Here is a 20,135-nt window from a genome sequence, read left to right as displayed (position 1 = left end):
GCGAGAGGAGTCGGTGCGCACCGACCCCTCTCACTCTCCAGGCTTCAGCGAGAGCCTGCATTCGCCCCATAGGACGCACACATATTTCCCCTTCATTTTTGAGGAGAAAAAGTGCATTCTATAGGGCGAAAAATATGGTACTCTTCCTTTTCCACTCTTCCCATCCCTTTCTGGCCCACACCTGTCAAAGCTTATGTTTTAAGCCCTCTTGTTTCAGGGACACCCACCCACCCACCCTCGTTGCACTTTTGCAGAGCTTAGGAAGTGGAGTCATACACTGGTATAATGTTAACAGTATGCTTTGGCCTCTAAAGCCCAAGCTTCCTCTTTCATCTGGAGTTCATCCTTCTGCTCTACTTCCGCCAAAATCCTCATGCACCCCCACTCCCCCTCCCCGTTGGCCAGGGCTTTAATTGAAGCTTCCCTGTCTTTGCCACTCACTCTTCAGATGACAGAGAGGCGCTCAGTGAAGAGGGAAATGCCATTTTAATGGGCAGCGTTGTGTAACTCGTTACATAAGTCACCTCTGTGCTCAGAAGCGCTTTGGAAGAGTTCTGTTCACTCAGAGGCGCTTTGTGGCTTCATTATCAGGTGGGAAGAGAGGACCTTTGTTGCTCTCCCTCTGGTAGCTTTTGGGATGCTTCCTTCCTTCCTGTCCCCTTAGGCCTTTTTTGAAAAAGAGTGACACAGCTTGTTAGCCTTCCAGTTGATTGCACGATTCTTAAATTTTGAGTGTTCTTTCAAAAGCTGTGTCTGCTTCCAAGCATCATTGTCACAGTGGGGGAAATAAATGTTTTGACTGACCTGGGGCTTTTTTATGTGTGTGAAATTGTCCGCCTGGTCTTTTAAATGAATCATTTTTTAAAAAGCAGTTTCAGAAAAGTGTCCTTTGAGGAAATCAAGGGCTTTGGGTTTTCAGATTATTTATATCTAGGCTGGATTGGTCTCAGTCCCTCTAATAGTGAACTCATCTGGTGGGTGCCGACAGAAATAGTGGAGTCAAACTGGGACCTCTAAGAAACAAGAGAGAGATAAATTGGTATGGAAGGGGCAGGGGTACCTTGAGGTTTGCAAAGTACAGTGGTGCCTCACAAGACGAAAAGAATCCGTTCCGCGAGTCTCTTCGTCTTGCGGTTTTTTCGTCTTGCGAAGCAACCCCATTAGCGGATTAGCGCTATTAGCGGTTTAGCGGCTATTAGCGGCTATTAAAGGCTTAAGGGATTAGCGGACTAGCTGCTAAAAGGCTATTAGCAGCTTAGTGCCTTAGAAAAAGGGGGTGGGGAGCGGAAAAAAATCGCAGGAACTCGCAAGACATTTTCGTCTTGCGAAGCAAGGCCATAGCAAATTCGTTTTGCGAAGCACCTCCAAAACGGAAAACCCTTTCGTCTAGCGGGTTTTCCGTCTTGCGAGGCATTCGTCTTGCGGCGCACCACTGTACAGACTTTTTCTTACAAACCACACAAACTCTTAAGGGAGTTAAAACACAGCAGCCCCAAATAATCCCAAAGAAAACTCAGCATGCTTACTAGCCGCATAATAGGTTGGTTAGAAAGGAAACTGGAAAGAGGGAGTGGAATGGAGTATCCTTGAGGAGAGCATGCCGGGCTGACTAGAATCCTGAACAGAAGCCCGTAGGTGAGATACATATTGCAGCTTTTTCTGTGCATGTCCCACTATGGCCCATATGCTTCCTCCTGATTCGCTTGCACAAAGCTTACACAGGAGTTAGATTGTGGGTAATAATCCAAGATTCGTCCTACTCAGAGGAGACTCATTGAAACTGATAGACATGACTAACTTAGGTTCATGAATTTTGCATGGTCTACTCTGCTGGCTACAACCCACAAGCAGCACACTACACTTCCCCCAAACAAAAGAGTCACTTGTTTTATTTTGCAAAAAAGTAAGCTTGTTTTTTGTCCTGCTGCTTGCATCCTGCTGCAAGCCTGGGGCCAATAAATCCTCCACTGGCTCCTTTTTTCCTGCCTCAGTCCGCTCCTATGGTTTTCAAAAAATAAAAATAAAAAAATGGACCTCCTTCACCAGGTTTTAATGTTCTGTCTTGGCCAACTGACAAAAGCTTTGCTCAAGCAAATTGCAGTGTGTCGAAATGTCGCCCAGCTGCTCTGAGCTGCTCCAGCAGCATTCGAAGGTGACTCAGAATTGCTGGTGCTCGCGACTGGCTCTCTGTGCCTGAAGGCGGTTTCCCAGCCAGGGCACTCTTGCCTGGAAGTCACAGGCTGGTTTTTAAATTTTTGTCAGTGCGTGTGCGCGCGCGCACTGTGTGTGTTGTCAGGAGTTAGGCACGCGCCGACTTGTGGCAAGGCAAGCTTTAAAGCCAGCATAAGGCCATGACTCAGCAGCTGGACCACGTTCAAACCCAGCCTGGTAATAAGGCACATTCGTCTTTGCCAAACAGATGAAATGAGGAAGGTTTGTATGCAGGCTTATGTGTTAGACTTTCTCTCAGGGATGTGGAGAGCAGGCAAAGGCTGTGGCCCAGAGATCTTGGTTAGGGTCGGGGGCTCTGTTGTTAACCATTTTCAAAGGCAAGGAAGCATCCATGGAGATGAAATGCAGGTGCCCATGGGAGGCTGTTTTGAGAAGGAATGAAATTGTTTGAGTAAAGGGGTATAAAACTATGCATGGCCTGGAGAAAGCGATTAGAGTGACATTTCCCCTCCCCTTCTCATAACACTAGAACCCCAGGATTTTCCCTTGAAGGTGAATATTTAAAGATTTCAAGACAGGCACAAAGAAGTAGTGCTCCACACAACACATAGTTAAAACAGTAGGATTGGCTGCAGCAGGATGATGCGACAACCACCAGTTGGAATGGCTTTAAAGAGGAAGTAGACAAACACATGGAGCAAAGGCTATCAGTGGCTGGTAGCTATGATATGCTTCTTTATGCCTCTTAAATCCAGTTGCTGGGAATCACCTGCGAAGAGATGGCTGTTGCACTCAGGGTCCCGCTTGGGGGTTTTCTTAGGCCTCTGGTTGGGCAATGTGAGAACAGGATGTGTGACTAGATGGGCCTTGGACCTGATCCAGTGCACCAGGCTCTTCTGATTGGAACCCTGATCTCTGACAGACTTAACTGCTAAAAATAATGAGCAAGCTTTCAGAGGTTCTCCATAATTCATCATCACACCTTAATGACTTTAGCAGTTCCCTTTCCGGTTCATTTTTGCTCTTTCCCACTCTATCCCGTGCTATGGACATCTCAAAAACATGCTTGCTATTTTGTGACATTTTGATATGTTGGATAGCAAAGGTGTTGCCTAGTTATGGATTTTGGAATTGTAAAATTTGAACATTTTCATATCATTTACAGGCTGACATAAAAGCAGTAAATGTGAAGAACTATTTTCACGTCATATCGATAGCACCATGCGGGGTGGCATGGGGTAGGAGGAAAGAAAATGTAACGAGGGCATTCCTAACCATACACATAAATTTATTTGGTTTTCAAATTAAAATTTTATAATCACAAACATACAACATAAAGACAAGATTCCAGAGAATCTCCTGGACTTCCCTTCTCCCCTTTGTGGGCCCTATTATTAATAATTTCCTCCTGCATCTTTTATAATCAAATGTTTTTACATCTCCATTATATCCAAAATTCACCATTAAACTACAAGTGTTATTCAAATCCTACTAATGATTTTAAGTGTTTACAATGGTTTTTAAGGTAAATTATAAAAAAGTTCTCCATTCCTTATTAACATTTTTATCTTCCTGACTTCTTATTCTTCTGTTCATTTTTGCCACTGAGGCATCATCCCATCAACTTGATCTGCCATTCTTCTCTGGTAGGGACTTTATCTTCTTTCCATCTCTGGGCCAATACACACAGCTGTGGTCACATACATAAACAGCCTTTTCTGCTCCCTTGGGATTTTGGCACCTCGAATTCCTAAAATAAAGGCTTCGGGGTTTGTTTTTGGAAAAAACCTAACCGTACAGTCTTAGCTACGAGTAAGTCCCATTAAACTTGGTGGGAATCAGGACCCATCTGCACTGTAGGTTAAAAACACTATCATACAACTTTAAACAGTCATTGTTCCCCCCAAAGTATCCTGTAGCTTGTACAGGATGGTGAGAATTTTTAGGAGATATCGTATTCTCTTCCCAGAGCCACAATTCCCAGAGTTCCCTGGGGAAGAGGGTTTAGCTGTTAAAACCACTCTGGGAATTGTAGCTTGGTGCAAAGAAAAGGGGTCATCTAACAACTCCCAGGATTCTTAACAAACTACAGCTCCTATATTTATTTTTGGCTACAAAGTGGTATAGTGGTGCTTTAAAGGTTTGATGTAGATGAAGCCTTAATTCTTAGTAAACATATACATAATTTCCCTCTCAGTTACTTACTAGACAAGAGGGATAAGGAAAGCTGAGCGTTGGAGGAAATGTTATTCTTTCCGTGATTGCAACCCAATCAAATTTAATCTCATTCGAAAGCAGGACATGGTGAAGGCGGGGTAAACCCATCTCACTGTGGAAATGCTAGAATTAGGCCTGTCACCCATTTTAAAAAGCCATGGCTAATCTAATTGTGTGAATTTTAATCCATGGAAGGAATCTGTGTAAATTTGCATAGAAATACAAAAGAGTTCTTTCCGTCCTTTGTTTTAGACCAGAGGTCTAAAACCTTTTCAATCCTTAGGGCACAGAACACTGTAGACAGCATCCCCTCTGGTCACTTCAAGATACGCATACCCAAAAAGACACTCACTCATCACTTTACTAAGAGTTTTGGGTAGAAGTTGGATCTACTAGAATTAAACTGAGCCTTTAAAATGTCATCCTTCCAACTTCCCCTTTCAGCTCTATGTACTTTTTAAGGGAGAAAAAGCCTATCTCATGGATCATGCAGCAAATTATCCTCCAATCCTCCAGAGGGGAGGACACAGTCTGACAGGTCCAAATGACAAGAAGCAGAATTTTGACAGAACATTTAAAAATTCAGAAGGCAGCAGACTTACCTTTGCGAAGAGAGTTTCAAGCAAAGGCCACCTTCTAGGGATATTGGACCAGATTATCTTTGAAGAGCCAACCCCGCCTCAATGTATATGCATCTTTGGCACATTGTTATTTGGATTAGGAACACCCAGAGCACCATTTATGTCATGGCCAAAGATGCATAGGACATTTGTTTTGATGTCGTACAGTCACATATGCTGGAATAGAAAAGGCTAAACTTAGCATTTATCATTGTTAGAGAGAGAAGGTTAGTGTTGAAACAGCTGACAGTCATAATGCAGTACGTTTTCAGCTAGCACAGAGGGAGTTTTGGATAATGACCTCTGTAGCAGCCTGCAAGTACACTGGTACCTCTGGTTACAAACTTAATTAGTTCCGGAGGTCCGTTCTTAAGCTGAAACTGTTCTTAACCTGAGGTACCACTTTAGCTAATGGGGCCTCACGCTGCGTGCACACCTCTAGCGCATGATTTCCGTTCGCATCCTGGGGCAAAGTTTGCAACCAGGAGTAGCTACTTCTAGGTTAGCAGAGCTCGTAACCAGAAGCGTTCATAACCAGAGGTACTACTGTACCCCCAAACTAGGTATTGCTACAGTATGGAAGTCAGCTGTGGATTGCAGTTGTGTTATATTGCAAGACGTGGGATGGGAAGTGTGCAGATAATTCCCTTCTAGTAGTTTCTTTTTTCTGAGTACTTTGAGGTTAGTCTTGAGCCTACGAAGACTTCTGTGTGACTCAGCAGCTCCATGGGCCAGTTGTCTGCATGCCAATGATGACCTATATCCGTCTCCTTTGGCGTGAGCAGCTCTGGATTTCAACCTGTCCAAATGCGCCTCCGACATTTCTATGGCAACAACACCTAAAGAACTCTATGTTGCTGACAATCTAGAGATATCCAGCACCAAATCTACATCTGGACCTTTGCCTAATGTTCCAAAAACTTATCAACCTTCTCTACTGTACTCCTGGTGAGACAGGATGGACAGATCTTCCGTATTTGAAGCTAGCTCTTTGTTAGCCAGTGATCCACATTTTATAGCACATACCTCATTAATACTCCCACAGCCACAGATAGAACCAACAATCCTCCAATCAACCCAGGAGGGAGAGGGGGATTGACAGTTAACGAAACACCATGGGACTGTCCTCCCTGCTTGGGGTGCGGTTGGTTGGGTTTTATCTTCTAGGGATACTTACCCTATCAAACCTCCACCTCTTCCCCATACCATTTTGACCCAGGAGTCCTGGCCCAAGGATGATTTATTATTGAGGGGATGTTACCCCTCTGTTGGGGAGGCTGGTATGGGGTCTGGGATTTCCACTATTGAAGGGCTAGGGAGGAATGGCAGTGGGGCTAGAAATCTCTATCGGCAAAGGGTTTCGAGATGCAGTGATCCTCGAACCCCTTCCAATCTATGCCCCATCCTAAGGGATGAGGGTAGGGAGAGCAAGGATTACCCACCTCTGTCATTACTGCTGTGCACTATGCCAGGTCCATAGGCAACAAAACCGCCACCATGCGTGACTTTTTTGTCTCACAGGGGATTGACCTGGCTTGCGTGACGGAGACCTGGGTATGGGAAGGCGAAGTAGTCTCCCTACATGAGATAACACCACCAGGTTTCTCTGTCCTCCATCAATCGCAGACTGTGGGTCGGGGGGGGGAGTAGCGTTGTTAATCCGGGAGGATTGCTCTTTCAGAGCTCTGCCATCACCGGCGATCTCTGGCATTGAATGTGTTGGTCTCATGTGGGGCACCAAGGAGAGCTTGGCTGTCTGGCTGGTGTACCGACCACCCAGCACACCGGCAGCCACCCTGTCAGACCTGCTGGAGGTGGTGGCAGGCTGGGCCTTGGAGTTCCCAAGCCTACTGGTTTTGGGAGAAGGTGCCTGGTTCAATTACTGGCATTTCTAAGTAGGTATTGGAATGTCCCTTGTCTGAAACTCCAGAGAGCCACTGCCAGACAGTATAGACAGTACTGGGCTTGATGAACTCATGGTCTATTTCAGTATGTACCTATTGATTTATGTACCTATTTATTCAGAACTCTAAGGACTAGAATCTTACTTTATGATTAGCGGATTCTGTGTAAGGAAACTCCCTATGTTCCTTTGTGTAAGGATTATTTCAAAATGGAATATATTGCTTCTTTATTTGAAAAGCAGTCCTACTCAACAACCCCTTACAGCCTATAACTTGCTACAAAAATGAGATCCAGCATTCTTGATGTGTCCAGTCCTCTGCCAAAGTAGATGTGATGTGAGAGAAGTTTATAAAATTTTGCATGGCATCGGGGAAGTGTATATAGAGAAAAGTTTTTCTCCCTCTCTCAAAGCACCAGAACTGGTGGACTTCTAATAAAGTCAAATGTTGGGAATTTAGGACAGATACAAGGGAAGACTTCTTCATGCAGCACATCGTTAAACTCTGGAGCCTCCTTCCACAGAAAGCAATGATAACTACCAACCTGGATGGCTTTAACAGAGGATTTGACAGACTCATAGAGGGAAAAGCTATTGATGGCAACTAGCCATGATGGCTATGCTCTGCCTCCATGGCCGGAGGCAGTAATGCCTCTGAATACCAGTTGCTGGAAACCACAAAAGTGGAGAATTGCCCTTGTCCTCAGGTCCTACTTGCAGGCTTCTCACTGGGCCTCTGGTTGGCCACTGTGAGAACAGGATGCTGGCCTAGATGGAATGTTGACCTGTTCCAGCAGCCAGGCTCTTCTTCCATTCTCATGTATTCTGTTTGCCTAGCCTAACTGTAGGCAGATAGACATAACAGCAGGTGTGATTTATAAACTGAGGCAACCGCATCCTTGAACAAGCTGAAGGAACATATTGAGAGAGCCACTGTTTATTTTTGTCTAATATTGTACTAGAAGCCAGGTGGTTGTTTCCCATCTGGCTTGCCTGCCTCGCCGCTTAGCTCCCCCTGTTGTTTAAATTTATATACTGCCCTTCATCTGTTGTAACAGCGGTGTTAAGATTCCAACGGATGCAAGCAATTTTATCCTCAAAAGCTTTGCAAACAAGCCACAGTGAGTTGCCATAGGTTCCGCCAACTCCCTCGGGCCAGACTGTAGCAGGCTCCATCCTACCTGGAAAAGCTCTGCTGGACTGCACAATGAGAATGCAATGGAGGCAGCAGAGTAAGGCTTCTTCGCTGTCTTCACTGCTCACCAGGTACACTCAATGATGAGCCCCCACCAGAGTTTGATTGCATTCAACCAGATTGTTCTTCTACTCATGTTCGAACCATCTCCTAGCCTCTTTCCTCACCAGGGGCAAAACTAGGCTGTATTTCACCTGGGTCAAAGACCAAGTTTGGCACCTCCTTGTGCATATTTGCATACACAGAGAGAGAGAGAGACTGGGAGCCTCAATGGAGCCCCTCTGGAGCCTTCACCCAGGGCAAAACACCTGGCTAGCTCCCCTGTAGCTATGACTCTATTTCTCTCTCTAAGCTCTGGAGTATACCAGGGAGCCAAGCAGGAGAGGGCGCTCAGGGGTGATCCTGTCAGCAGCCTGAGCCATTCAGTTGTTCCAGAGGTCAGCCAGAACTCTGACAGGAAATCTCCCAGAGCACTCTGGAAGTCCACTGGATCCATCGGCTTCTAAGGGCAGACCATCCTAACAGGTCCCCCACCTTAGCGGAGGGGGAAAGGTGCTGAAAGTCTACATCTCAACAGGAAGTGATCTGACAAGGGACTGATGTCAATATCCCCCACTTTGAAATCACCCTCTTACTATCCAGTTGAGAAAACAAGGTCCAGAGTGTGGCCTGCCACATGCTTTGGGCCGGTGACAGCTGCATAGTCATCATTGGAGCCATGACGTTGAAGAGCAGTATAGATATAGATGTACATACATATGAACATGCACACGCACACGAAGTCCTGAGCCACCCCAGAGCCAGTCGCCTCAGTATGGATGTTTAAGTCCCCACCAAACCAGTTGTCTGTGAGTCCCAGCACCTTCTGAGACCAGCTGTGTCAGCTTAGGCAGGAGACTGCCAGCAGTGGCTTGCTGTGAAATCACCTGGGCTTGTTTCAATTTGCAGTTTAAGTGGGTACAAATATGCCTGCTGATGTTAGAAAGGTACCACTTCTTCTTTGCAAGGGCTAAGGACCGTGAAAAATGCATTGAAACTAAAATAGCTCAAATGAAAATGAGGGTAGAGAGGGGGAAACCCCATAGATGATTATGCTTCCTCTCCTCATTTAAGCAGCCAGTTTAACAATATATCTTTACAGTAGTACCTTGGTTTACAACCATAATCCGTTCCGGAGGTCCAGTTGTAAACCAAAACAGGTTGTAACCCAAGGCACACTTTCACCAATGGGGCCTCAAAAAAAAAAAAAAAAAATTGGTTGTAATCCAAAAAAATGAGTTGTAATCCAAAAAAAAGGGACACACACTTCCAGGTTTGACGTGGTTGTAATCCAGAACAGTTGTAATCCAAAGCGGTTGCAAACCAAGGTACCATTGTATATCCTTTTCCGCATTTATTCCAGCTACCAAGTCCTCCCCCTATATATCTGCTGGGATGTTGAGTTGTATTCAACAGAGGCCACATTCACATTATACTCTTAAAGCATTATGGTGCTACTTTAAACAGTTACGGTTTCTGACAAAAGATTCTGAGATCTATAGTTTGTTAGGGGTGCTGAGAGTTGTTAGGACACCCCCTATTCTCCTCACAGAGCTACATTTCTTGAGTGTTTTAACAATCCTTCACAGGGAACTCTGGGAATTGTAGCTTTGGGAGGGGCATGGGGGGGTTGTAACAGCTCTCAGCACCCTTATATTGGAAAAACTGGGAGAAGATTAAAGCTTTAATATCGAAAATATTAGATCATGAAAGCTCATGTTGATCCTGTACTATTATTGACAAATAATACTGAAGAAAGGGAAAGAACGCAAATCTGCTTCCATCCACAGTCTCCACTCAGCACCGTTGAGGCATATTATTTAACCTGGCAGTGTTTTCATTTTAGTAAAAAAGGTATCTGTACTCACTATGAAGTTGTTACCATAAGTACCGAACTTTTAACCAGTGCTTCTGGGTGGGCGGGGGGAAGGTGCTGGTACTGCGGACCCTTGAGTATCCTCAGAAAAAAGCACTGCTTTGAGGGGTCAAATAACTCTGTTGCAGACCAGTGGCAGAGCCTCTCCAGGTAGAGCAGGGAAAGACTCCTAGTCTGACACCCTGGTGAGCTGCTACTAGTCAGTGTTGACAGTTTTGGACTAGAAGGGACCACCAGTCTGACCTGCACATGGCAGTTTTCAGTGTACATATTTGAAGATTGTAATATGCAACACCTGCTATAATGGTCAGTTTCTCATTTGTCATCTTGAATCATTAATAGCTAGTTCTTCTAGCTATTTTGTATTGCTGTATATCATGTGCTTTGTTTCAGCATCAGCCAACCATAATAAAGATTTGATTTATTGATATGGGCATATCTCTTGATGCAAGTTGGATTCCAGCCCAATCAGATAAATACACTCATACCCCTCATCTTTTTTTGTAGATTCTCAGCGCTCCCATCTCGCCTCATTCACCATGAAGTTGAAGGACAAGTTCCACTCTCCCAAAATAAAGCGGACACCATCCAGGAAAGGGAAGCAGCCTGACCTCATGGTGAAGACTCCCGAGAAGGTGGTGAACAAGGTAAGTGGGTGGTGTCATGCCCCCTCCCCAAAGGCAGAGCCCATGAGGGGCAGGTGGTGCAATAGAGGCATTGCTGTTAAGTAGATATGTTGAGCAGGAAGCAGTGGAAGTAGGGAGGTCCACCACAGAAACTTCCTTGCACCACAAGCCTGCAGGCCAGCCTTGCTCCTTGGTCTGAGTTGAGTCTTTGTGGATTCCTGCCTTCCCCCCCCCCCCCGTGCATTTCTGGTGTTGATGGGTCGACAAGGCAGGGGGCATAGGTCCCCAATGTGGAGGCCGCACTCCAGGGGTCCCTGGACCAAGACCACCACCCCCACTCTGCCAGGTTGAACACTAGATCCATCTCGGGTGTGAACATCATGCTGTATGTCTGAGTCACCAGCAAGCCTCCTTGTTGGTGCCACTGGTCTGACGCACCTGGCCAGTCTCCATCCTGCTTAGTCTGCTGCTCTTAGTTTGGGATCCTGGCAGAGAGAGAGTGAGGCAGCCTGCAACATTGGGTGAATTTATTTATGAGGCCAAGTGTTTAAGCAGAGAGACTTGCGCAACAGTCAGCCTTTGTGGGGATTAGCTCCTAAGCAATATTAACTATTGTCTTCAGCCAAATGATTAGCCGAAAGGGATGCAACTGATCAGGTTCACAGTGCAGGCAAGGATGCTGTCACTCTGAGAGAATGAGGGTGGCCCGTGGAAGGCTTCCTCAAGATTTTATGCAGAGCCAACATGGGTGTTTCAGAGCAGGCTCTGTATTATTTGTCCTGTATCTGTATATATTTATTTTGGGGGCCAAGCCTGGTTAACCATTGACTAGGGAGAGTCTAGCTAAAGTGGAAATGGAGTCGCCAAAAGCAACATTGAAATTCCTGGGTATGGTGCAACCCCCACCTTGGGGAAAAAACTCTTAACCCGAAACAAAGTTTTAATATACTTTTAATAGAGCCCTGTTTGTCTTGTGCTAAATTTGATTCCCAAGACTTGCTGCAGGAAAGTGTCCCCAAAACATTATTCCATGTTATTTCTGTATCAGGGAGAAATAAAGTGTGCCTTTCTGATACAGCCCATCAGTTGCTAGGGCTCCAGTTTCTTGGATTGTGTAGGTGTGAGTCACTCATTTAGTTTTCTGAGAGAGTTGTGGTGGTTTTGCTCTTCTAGCTTTTGTGTGGTACAGTCCTCTTGCATGTAGCTGGAGGGAGGCACATCCCTTTGGAACTCCCTCCTGTTACATATCAGCCAGGCACTATTTCCAAGGGCTTGCTTAGCTGTATGGAAGATGCTCCTCTTTCAATAACGTGGGGGTTATTTTTTTATCACAGTTGGTATTCATATTGAATTCGAAACCATTTTTAAAATAGATGCAATAGATGCTTTTCTCGCATTGCAAAATAGCTTCAAGGTGCTTCATCGGAAGTAATTCAATAATTGAATTCTGCCAGGGATTCTTTAAGTTGTGATTCCTGCATTGCAGGTTATTGGAATGGATGACTCTTAGGGGCCCCTTCCAACTCTGTAATTCTGTGATTCTGTGAATAATAACGACATGCAAGCAGACACATGTAGCAGTTAGTTGGCCCAGAATCTTTATTGATAGCACCTTCCTTCCTGTATGGTCAGTGACCAAAACAGTAAATGTTTCCATTTCTCCTTCCTTCCATTCCTCCTCAGAATCTCACTTGGCTGGAGGAGAGAGAGAAGGACGTAGTGAGTGCACTACGCTATTTCAAGACCATCGTTGACAAAATGGCAATCGACAGCAAGGTGCTGGAGATGCTGCCGGGATCTGCCAGCAAAGTACTGGAAGCCATCTTGCCGCTGGTCCAAGCAGAGACGCGGATTCAGCAGAGGTGAGTTGCTGTCAGGGAATTAACCGGGAACAAGGAGGTTGTTGCTGCTGCTGCTGTTGAAAGCATATTATAAGCAATTACAGCTAAGAACAACCTTCCATCCAGTGACCACAGAGTTGCCAGGTGATCCATTAATGTCATTAAGGTAGATCCAGTGGGTCTGCACTCAGCTGGGTATGCTATTGTGATGTGGAATATATTCAGTTTTGAAAGGCTCAAACCCTGCCTCCCTCCAGCCACATGATCACCAAGAAATTCACCAGCTGCAAAGGCACCACAGCAGTGCGGTTGACATCAAATGCTTGCATACTCAATGCTCCCACCACAAGGCCTTGGATCTTCACTCATTTTAAGGATAAATGTGGACCTAACAAGGTCGAGAAAGCATCGGCAGGGCAAGAGTTATCAGAGCCTATGAGAAATGTCTTTTCTTGGGACGCTTCCCAGTGCTTGCTGAGATAAGTTCTGAAGCTGCACTGCTTTGTTCTCACCGCCAACACCCCCAGGTCAAGACTGGATCATTAGTATAATCCAGCTGGACACTTCTTGCGTTCACTAGGGAATATATGATCTACTCCATTAATATATATATATGTGGCATGCAATAACTTTCACATAATTTTGCCTTCCTGACACATGTGTCTAGATTTATTTCTCTCTCCTCTCCCTCTCGTTTGAAGCCAATGTGTTTTGCATCATCAACAGGGGAAGTAGAACTATAACAAGCAACTGCTTAGTTCTACATTTTCTCATGCACGGTGACCATAGTGTGCTGTTTTCAGAATTGGAGATGTGGCTGAATGTTGTTTCCTGATCTGCCATTCATCAGACTGTGCAGCAGAAAGGGGGATGGGGTAGCATGGATGAAACACAAATCCAACAAATTCAGGTCGCACATGGCATAATTAAAGTCTATAAGGAGGAATTCAATGCCAGGCTGCTATTATTGTTCTGTCAGTGCAAGCATTCCCGTTTGCCAGATGGAACAGTCTCCCTTGTCCTCCCTTCATGCTTTCCTGACGCCCACCACAAGCCAGTTTGAGGAGGCCAGGGGGAGCTGGAGGAAGCCTTATTGCAACATTGTGCCAGGGAGGGTAGGGGGAAGCCCCATTGCAGCCCTCTTTAGGAAAGTTTTTAATGTGTAGTGTTTCATCGTGTTTTTAATACTCTGTTGGGAGCCGCCCAGATTGACTGGGGCAACCCAGTCAGATGGACGACATACAAATAAAACTATTATTATTATTATTATTATTATTATTATTATTAGGACCCATTATGCAGAATCCTGCTGGCAAAACTATTCTGTTGAATCTGACCCTCAATAGTCTCCCTAGAAAATTGTGCAAATTATTGGTTGATTTTTTAGGGTGGGCATAGGTACAGCATGGGTTGTTGGGCTGCCCCTTGCAGACTGTTCTGAAGCTTCAGGGGCTGTTGTGAGGCAGTGACTCAGTAGTAAGAGCCCTATTTGTTTGTTTGTTTGTTTGTTTGTTTGTTTGCTTGCTTGTTTGTTTGTTTTTAACTGTTCCTCGTAAGACTTGGGATGAGCTTATCTTGACTTGCTTATTAAATATAAAAGTAATAGTCTTCAAATTGGGGACCGGGTGAGTCGTACATCAGAATAAAATGTATTGTGACAAAGGATTTTTTTCCAGCAGTTTTCCTTTATTGAAACACCTCTCTCCATGTATTTTCCATGCCAATGCATTATTTATTTATTTGCTCCTGCAGTTCGGCCATCTCTTCCTGCTATAGCCGTGTGTACCAGAGCCTGGGCAATCTGATACGTTGGTCTGATCAGGTGATGCTGGAGGGCTTGAACTCTGAAGATAAAGAAGTGGTGAACACAGTGAAAGGAGTCATCAAGGCTGTTCTGGATGGAGTCAAGGTACAGTGCTGTCTTCTCTGCCTCTGACCATACCTCAGACCCCTTGCTCCCACCATGAGAACGGGCTGTCTCAAAACTGATGGTAGCAATACTAAGGCTGGGCTCTTCTGACACACTTCTATAGATGCTTAGTTATAGCACACACCTCAAATGCATCTGTACTCACAACTTGGTCAGAAACAGTAGAATTCCAAGGGAGCTTCCCCCACCCAATAAAGCATACCTTTCTCATTTGAAATCTTGATTTGCAAGGTGGATCTGTCGTGGTTTATTGTTATCTTTATCATTATTAGAGGATAGACAGCTGTGTTCTACTTAAGTCACCTCTGGACCATAAGTAATTTGCAGGAGGAATTTAAGCATGTACTGGAACATTAGGTTTGTACAGTTGAAATGGATTAAAACTCTCTGTTGCTCTGATGCAACAAATCCACTTTTAAAAGGGGTTGTGTTTTTTTTGCACCTAGTAAAGTGATGGGGGAATGCTCTAAAAAGTTTCAGTGGGTCTACATTGAATAGAACTCATGCTACTCATATAGTCTAACCTCCAGGTAAGCTTTGTGCAAGCCAATCAGAAATGCTCTGTCATCTGAAGGAACCCCATGTCAAGCCCTTGGTCCATCTAGCTCTATATTGTCAACACTGATGGACAGCAGCTCTCCGGGATTTCTCATTGGCATCTATTCCAGCCCTACCTGGAGATGTTTCGGGTTGAATCTGGGACCTTCTGGTTGCAAAATTGGTGTCCCACTGACCTATGGCCCTTCCTCTTAATGTTAAACAGTCCTTACTGGCCATGCAGAGTTTAATTGAAATCCTCTGCATCAGTATCAAGCAGCCCACCTGATGTTTGGGCTGTGCTACTTTATTATTTGTTGACATGGAAGTAATAAGTTCCTTTGAGTTAAGTGGCAGTCATTGCGTTTAGGGTTGTTGTTTTAATTCTGTTTTGTTAACTGACCAAGTCTGCATGAAGAGATGAGCTACCTTTTAAAGAAGGATTTCATATTCTAGGAGCTTTGCTAGAATACGTATTCCGCACACCTGCAAAAATGTCACAAAAGCAAAAGCAACATTGCTATCCTTAAAACTTTAGTCATAAACAGCTGTCTCTTCAGACAAGTCACCTAGGCTAACATATTGAGCTCTGGGAACCTGATGCAGAAATGAAAACCACCTCCCAGTCTTCTGGCTTCTGTGGTTGTGCAGCTGTGGTATTTTGGGGGGACCATCTTCTATGTTTGCCATCAAATTTTAGCTATTGATAACCACTTACATTGATTTTAAAACAAAAGCAGTACACTTCCTTAGAAGAGGCCCAGAATTTCTGAGGCAACACAGTACAGTGGTACCTCGGGTTACAGACCCTTCAGCTTACAGACTGCCAATCCAGAAATAGTACCTCGGGTTAAGAACTTTACTTCAGGATGAGAACAGAAATCGTGCAGCGGCAGCGGGAGGCCCCATTAGCTAAAGTGGTGCCTCAGGTTGAGAACAGTTTCAGGTGAAGAACGGACCTCCGGAACGAATTAAGTTCTTAACCCGAGGTACCACTGTATTGTTGTTGCTATTTACATCAGCACGTATGGTGCTTTACTGAGTATAAAGACAGGTCCCTGCCCTGAAAAACTCACAATCCACAATTCCATACGGGGCAAACAGCAGAACAGCTCTGCTTTTCCCCAGACCACATGCCATCGCCAAGCCTGCTCCACACATTTTAGACCAGATGTAACTTGGCCCTGGGCTGTGATAAACGCTGATTGGCTGCCTAGATAGAAGAGGGCCGTGTGCAGAAAGAGTAACTTTTGCGCAGCTGGAATGTTGTCTACTACTATACAAAGGAAAGAGCCACACTTCCCCCCCCGACCCTTTCCCCCTGGTGCCCTTTCTGAAAGTCCAGCAAACCTCATCCGTTCCACTTCCGCTTTCCAGTAGCTACTTCCCTCTTTGATATATCTTGCGTTCCCATGAAATTTCCATTCATATATTTCAATACACACATACATTTCAATGCAATACACCTTTGTTTGGAAGTGTTGCTTGAACCCTCCTTATTTTTTGCATCATGGTAGATAAAAAGAGACTGTCAATGCTATGATCTACAATGAACCAACTCTCGAAGCCTGCTTGGAACACAAACCCAGGCAGCCACCATGGAGAGAGCTGTTTTCCATGTGTATATTACCTTGCAATGCATGTGTCACTTCTTGCTTTGTTGCCCCATGGAAGCGCTGATATGGTTATGCACAGTTTTCAACATCTTGGAAGCATACATCATTCTGAAAATAATAGTTTTAAAAGCCAGCAAGGTGCTAGCCCTCATGGACTCATCAGCATGTGGATGTGTGTTGGGGGGGGGGGGGGTTAGAAGCCAGAGAGGTTGAGGTTGTGGTGAAGCAGGCTTACCAGCATTAGAGGGTGTGATCCAGAGTCCCCCCAGTTCTTATGAACAGCAAAGTCAATGAAACAGAGAAGTGGCCCCTCTACAGAAAGCTGGGATTTAGAAGAGGGGCCCCAATCTGAAAAGACAGTAGCCGACTGTCCTATGTTATTACTCTTCTCTAGTTCTCAGGGCTCTTTGTGGCCAGAGGGTGGAAATTGCAAGGGTGCAGATCTCAGCTCACTATTAGGTGAAATGTCAAAGAGGCCAGAGCTTTTCTAAAGTGGACAGGACTGTCTCCTGGAGTTGGCAGACTTCCGTTGCAGGAGGGGATCTTTTAAGCAGAGGCTGGGCAGGTCTTTCTTTCAGGGTTGCTGTGTTTACACCTTGCAATGTAAGCTCTTCATGGATTAGACCACTAGGGTATCTTTCCAGTACTCACATTCTTCTGTTCTATTTCTTTCTGTCCAGGGCATTGGGTGAAGGTTTTGGAAGGGGTTGGGGGCTTTGAAAAATCCAAAACCTTGAAGCAGAATAGAAACAAGTTTTCTCTGGTGGAGAATAAAGTTGCAGCGGCCTTTGACTGAGCCTTCCTTTTTTTCCCTGTATTCCATTTTATGATTAGGAGCTGGTGAAGCTCACTATTGAGAAGCAAGAACACCCGTCCCCCACAAGCCCCGTTAAACCCAGCATACCTGCTTCTTCAACGGACAGGTGAGTCACAAAGAGTGTCTGATGAAGCAGTCAGAAACCAAAGCTACTCGTGGGACAGGCCACGCCTGTATCAGTTGCTTGCAGGGAACACACTCAAAAGAGAAATAGCGGAAGATGAAGGGAGGAAGCAGCAGCAAGTTCAGGGGGGTTTCTTGCTCTGGTTTGCTGCTGAATCCGTGGAACATAAGGTCACATTTTCACCATACATTTAAGGAACATTCATAGCCCTTTAACTGTTATGACTTCCCCACCCAAAAAAATCCTGGGTATAGTAGGCTTTTATCTGATGTGGATCCTACTCAAAGTAGACCTACCTATGGAAGTAACTGGGCATGACTAATGCAGGCACGTTAATTTCAACATGTCTGCTTTGAGTAAAATTCAGTTGGCTACAAGCTTAAAAGTTTAGCCCTCTCAGAGCTACAATTCCCAGCACCCTTAGCAAACTACAGTTCCCAGGATTCTTAAGTGGAAGCCACAGGCTTTGAATGTATGGTGTGGATGTGATCAAATGCCCGTGTATTGTGATATCCTCTTATCCAGTAAATTAAAAGACTGTAGCATTTAAAAAATAGTACCCTGCTTATGGGGTTAGTAGTTAATTAATGAATTGGGATGCAGTCATGATGGCTGACTGCTGTTGGACTCTGAAGAGAGACCTCCCTGCCGCTGAGCATTCCAGGAGTTCCAAGAAACGGAAGTTCAAGCCCTGAAGTTTGAAAAATGGTGAAGCAACCTGCAATTTACATGTACTTACCTTTATCAATGCCCACCATTCAGTTTACAGTAAACCTGACCTGATGGAGAGAAACGGATGCCATTTCCTGATTCAGCAGTGCAAAAATACCCTAAATCAGTTGTTGCCCAGTGTTATATTTGGGTACATTTATATATTAGGGACGCGGGTGGCGCTGTGGGTTAAAGCCTCAGTGCCTAGGGCTTGCCGATAGAAAGGTCGGCGGTTCGAATCCCCGCGGCGGGGTGCGCTCCCGTTGTTCGGTCCCAGCGCCTGCCAACCTAGCAGTTCGAAAGCACTCTCGGGTGCAAGTAGATAAATAGGGACCGCTTACTAGCGGGAAGGTAAATGGCGTTTCCGTGTGCGGCTCTGGCTCACCAGAGCAGCAATGTCACGCTGGCCACGTGACCCGGAAGTGTCTGCGGACAGCGCTGGCCCCCGGCCTCTTGAGTGAGATGGGCGCACAACCCTAGAGTCTGTCAAGACTGGCCCGTACGGGCAGGGGTACCTTTACCTTTATATATTAGATAAATAGTTGTATGAGCAAAAGGAATATAGGGAGAGGAACTGAATTAAATTATATCAATTAATTGTTAAACATGCATGTGGGAAAAGGTGCTTTCTTAAAGGGCCAGAGTGAGTGACTGGGTCTGCCAAATACTTGTACATTCTACACAGCGCCTGGCGCCCTCTCTGGGCCCCTGGTGCACAATGCCAAATGAACCATAATGCTGCAAATGCTTTATACAAAGCAAGCCATTCTTTTCCCATCCTTCTCAGCCCTTCAGAGCTTCCCCTGACGGATCGTGAGATGGAGATTCTCAACAAGACAACAGGGATTGCTCAGACGGCGGAGATTTTGACAGATCCTATGGACGAAGAAGTCGCCCCTCCCAAGCCTCCTCTTCCCTGCATCCGGGTCGCTGAAAACAGGTAGAGCTGGAATAAATGAGTTCAGGGGTTGCCTCGGTAGCCTCTTGTCATTATAGTCAGGGTTGAAATAATTAACTAGTTGTCATTCAGAGGTTTTCAGACTTTAGAGAACCCTTTCCATGTAAACTTGTCAGGGAGACAACCAGCACTGTTCTGGGTTCATGCTGCTGTTTTGTGTTGTGTGAATGGACTGTAGAACTCCAGTGGTGGCTGGTGCGGTACTTCTTGGGGTTGGTAGGGCAGAAGTAAAAGGCAGCATTTCCTGCGCTGGTGACAAAAGGCTGGAAATGATCTGTCTGTCTCTGTGTGTGGTCTGTATCTGTACAGTGTGTGCACATCTGAGCAGGCATACATTGGCCACACTCACCACTGGTACTGGAAAACATTCTCATTTCCTAAGCAAGGTGAGATTCGATGCATAAGTTGAGTGGGTGCAGGTGCAGGTGCAGGTGCATTCATTTCTGGTTTCATGGAAATAGGGGTGGAGGCCGTGCGGAAATAAAGCAAAAAAGAGTGGAAGAAGACAAAGCAAAACTCTTATTATCTTCCTTAAGCAGCAAGCACACAAGAGCTCCTAAATTGTGGCAGAGATGGTCACAAACTTAAAGGTAAAGATAAAAGTTCCAGTCGTGACCGACTCTGGGGTTGCGGCGCTCATCTCGCTTTATTGGCCGAGGGAGCCAGCATACAGCTCCGGGTCATGTGGCCAGCATGACTAAGCCACTTCTGGCGAACCAGAGCAGCGCACAGAAATGCCATTTACCTTCCCACTGAAGCGGTACCTATTTATCTACTTGCACTTTGACGTGCTTTCGAACTGCTTGGTTGGCAGGAGCAGGGACCGAGTAACGGGAGCTCACCCTGTCACAGGGATTCAAACCACCAACCTTCTGATCGGCAAGTCCTAGGCTCTGTGGTTTAACCCACAGCACCACCCGCGTCCCTGTCACAAACTTAGATGGCTTTAAATT

The 20,135-nt window shown here is 45.4% G+C and overlaps 2 protein-coding genes across 20 annotated transcripts in view; one reads left to right on the top strand and one right to left on the bottom strand.

The window, feature by feature from the left end:
• Positions 1-20,135, bottom strand: part of LOC310669594 (uncharacterized protein) — a 570,356-nt gene that overhangs the window by 58,768 nt on the left and 491,453 nt on the right. The gene's annotated exons all lie outside the window — the stretch shown is intronic.
• RAPGEF1 (Rap guanine nucleotide exchange factor 1) overlaps positions 1-20,135 on the top strand; it is a 107,320-nt gene that overhangs the window by 47,987 nt on the left and 39,198 nt on the right. For all 19 annotated transcript variants that reach the window (XR_014507195.1, XR_014507196.1, XR_014507197.1 and 16 more), the window contains 5 exons: positions 10,530-10,669; positions 12,332-12,510; positions 14,242-14,398; positions 17,407-17,495; positions 19,012-19,164. Coding sequence is in view for 16 of the 19 variants with exons in the window: in XM_083423442.1 (XP_083279568.1) it covers positions 10,530-10,669; positions 12,332-12,510; positions 14,242-14,398; positions 17,407-17,495; positions 19,012-19,164 (718 nt within the window). In the remaining 3 variants the exon portion in view is untranslated. The remainder of the gene's footprint in view (positions 1-10,529; positions 10,670-12,331; positions 12,511-14,241; positions 14,399-17,406; positions 17,496-19,011; positions 19,165-20,135) is intronic.

The sequence above is a fragment of the Podarcis tiliguerta genome (assembly GCF_965153285.1).
Source record: "Podarcis tiliguerta genome assembly, chromosome: Z".
Lineage (NCBI taxonomy): Eukaryota > Metazoa > Chordata > Lepidosauria > Squamata > Lacertidae > Podarcis > Podarcis tiliguerta.
The sequence above is the reverse complement of the archived record's forward strand: the minus strand, read 5'-3'. Positions and strand labels throughout refer to the sequence as shown.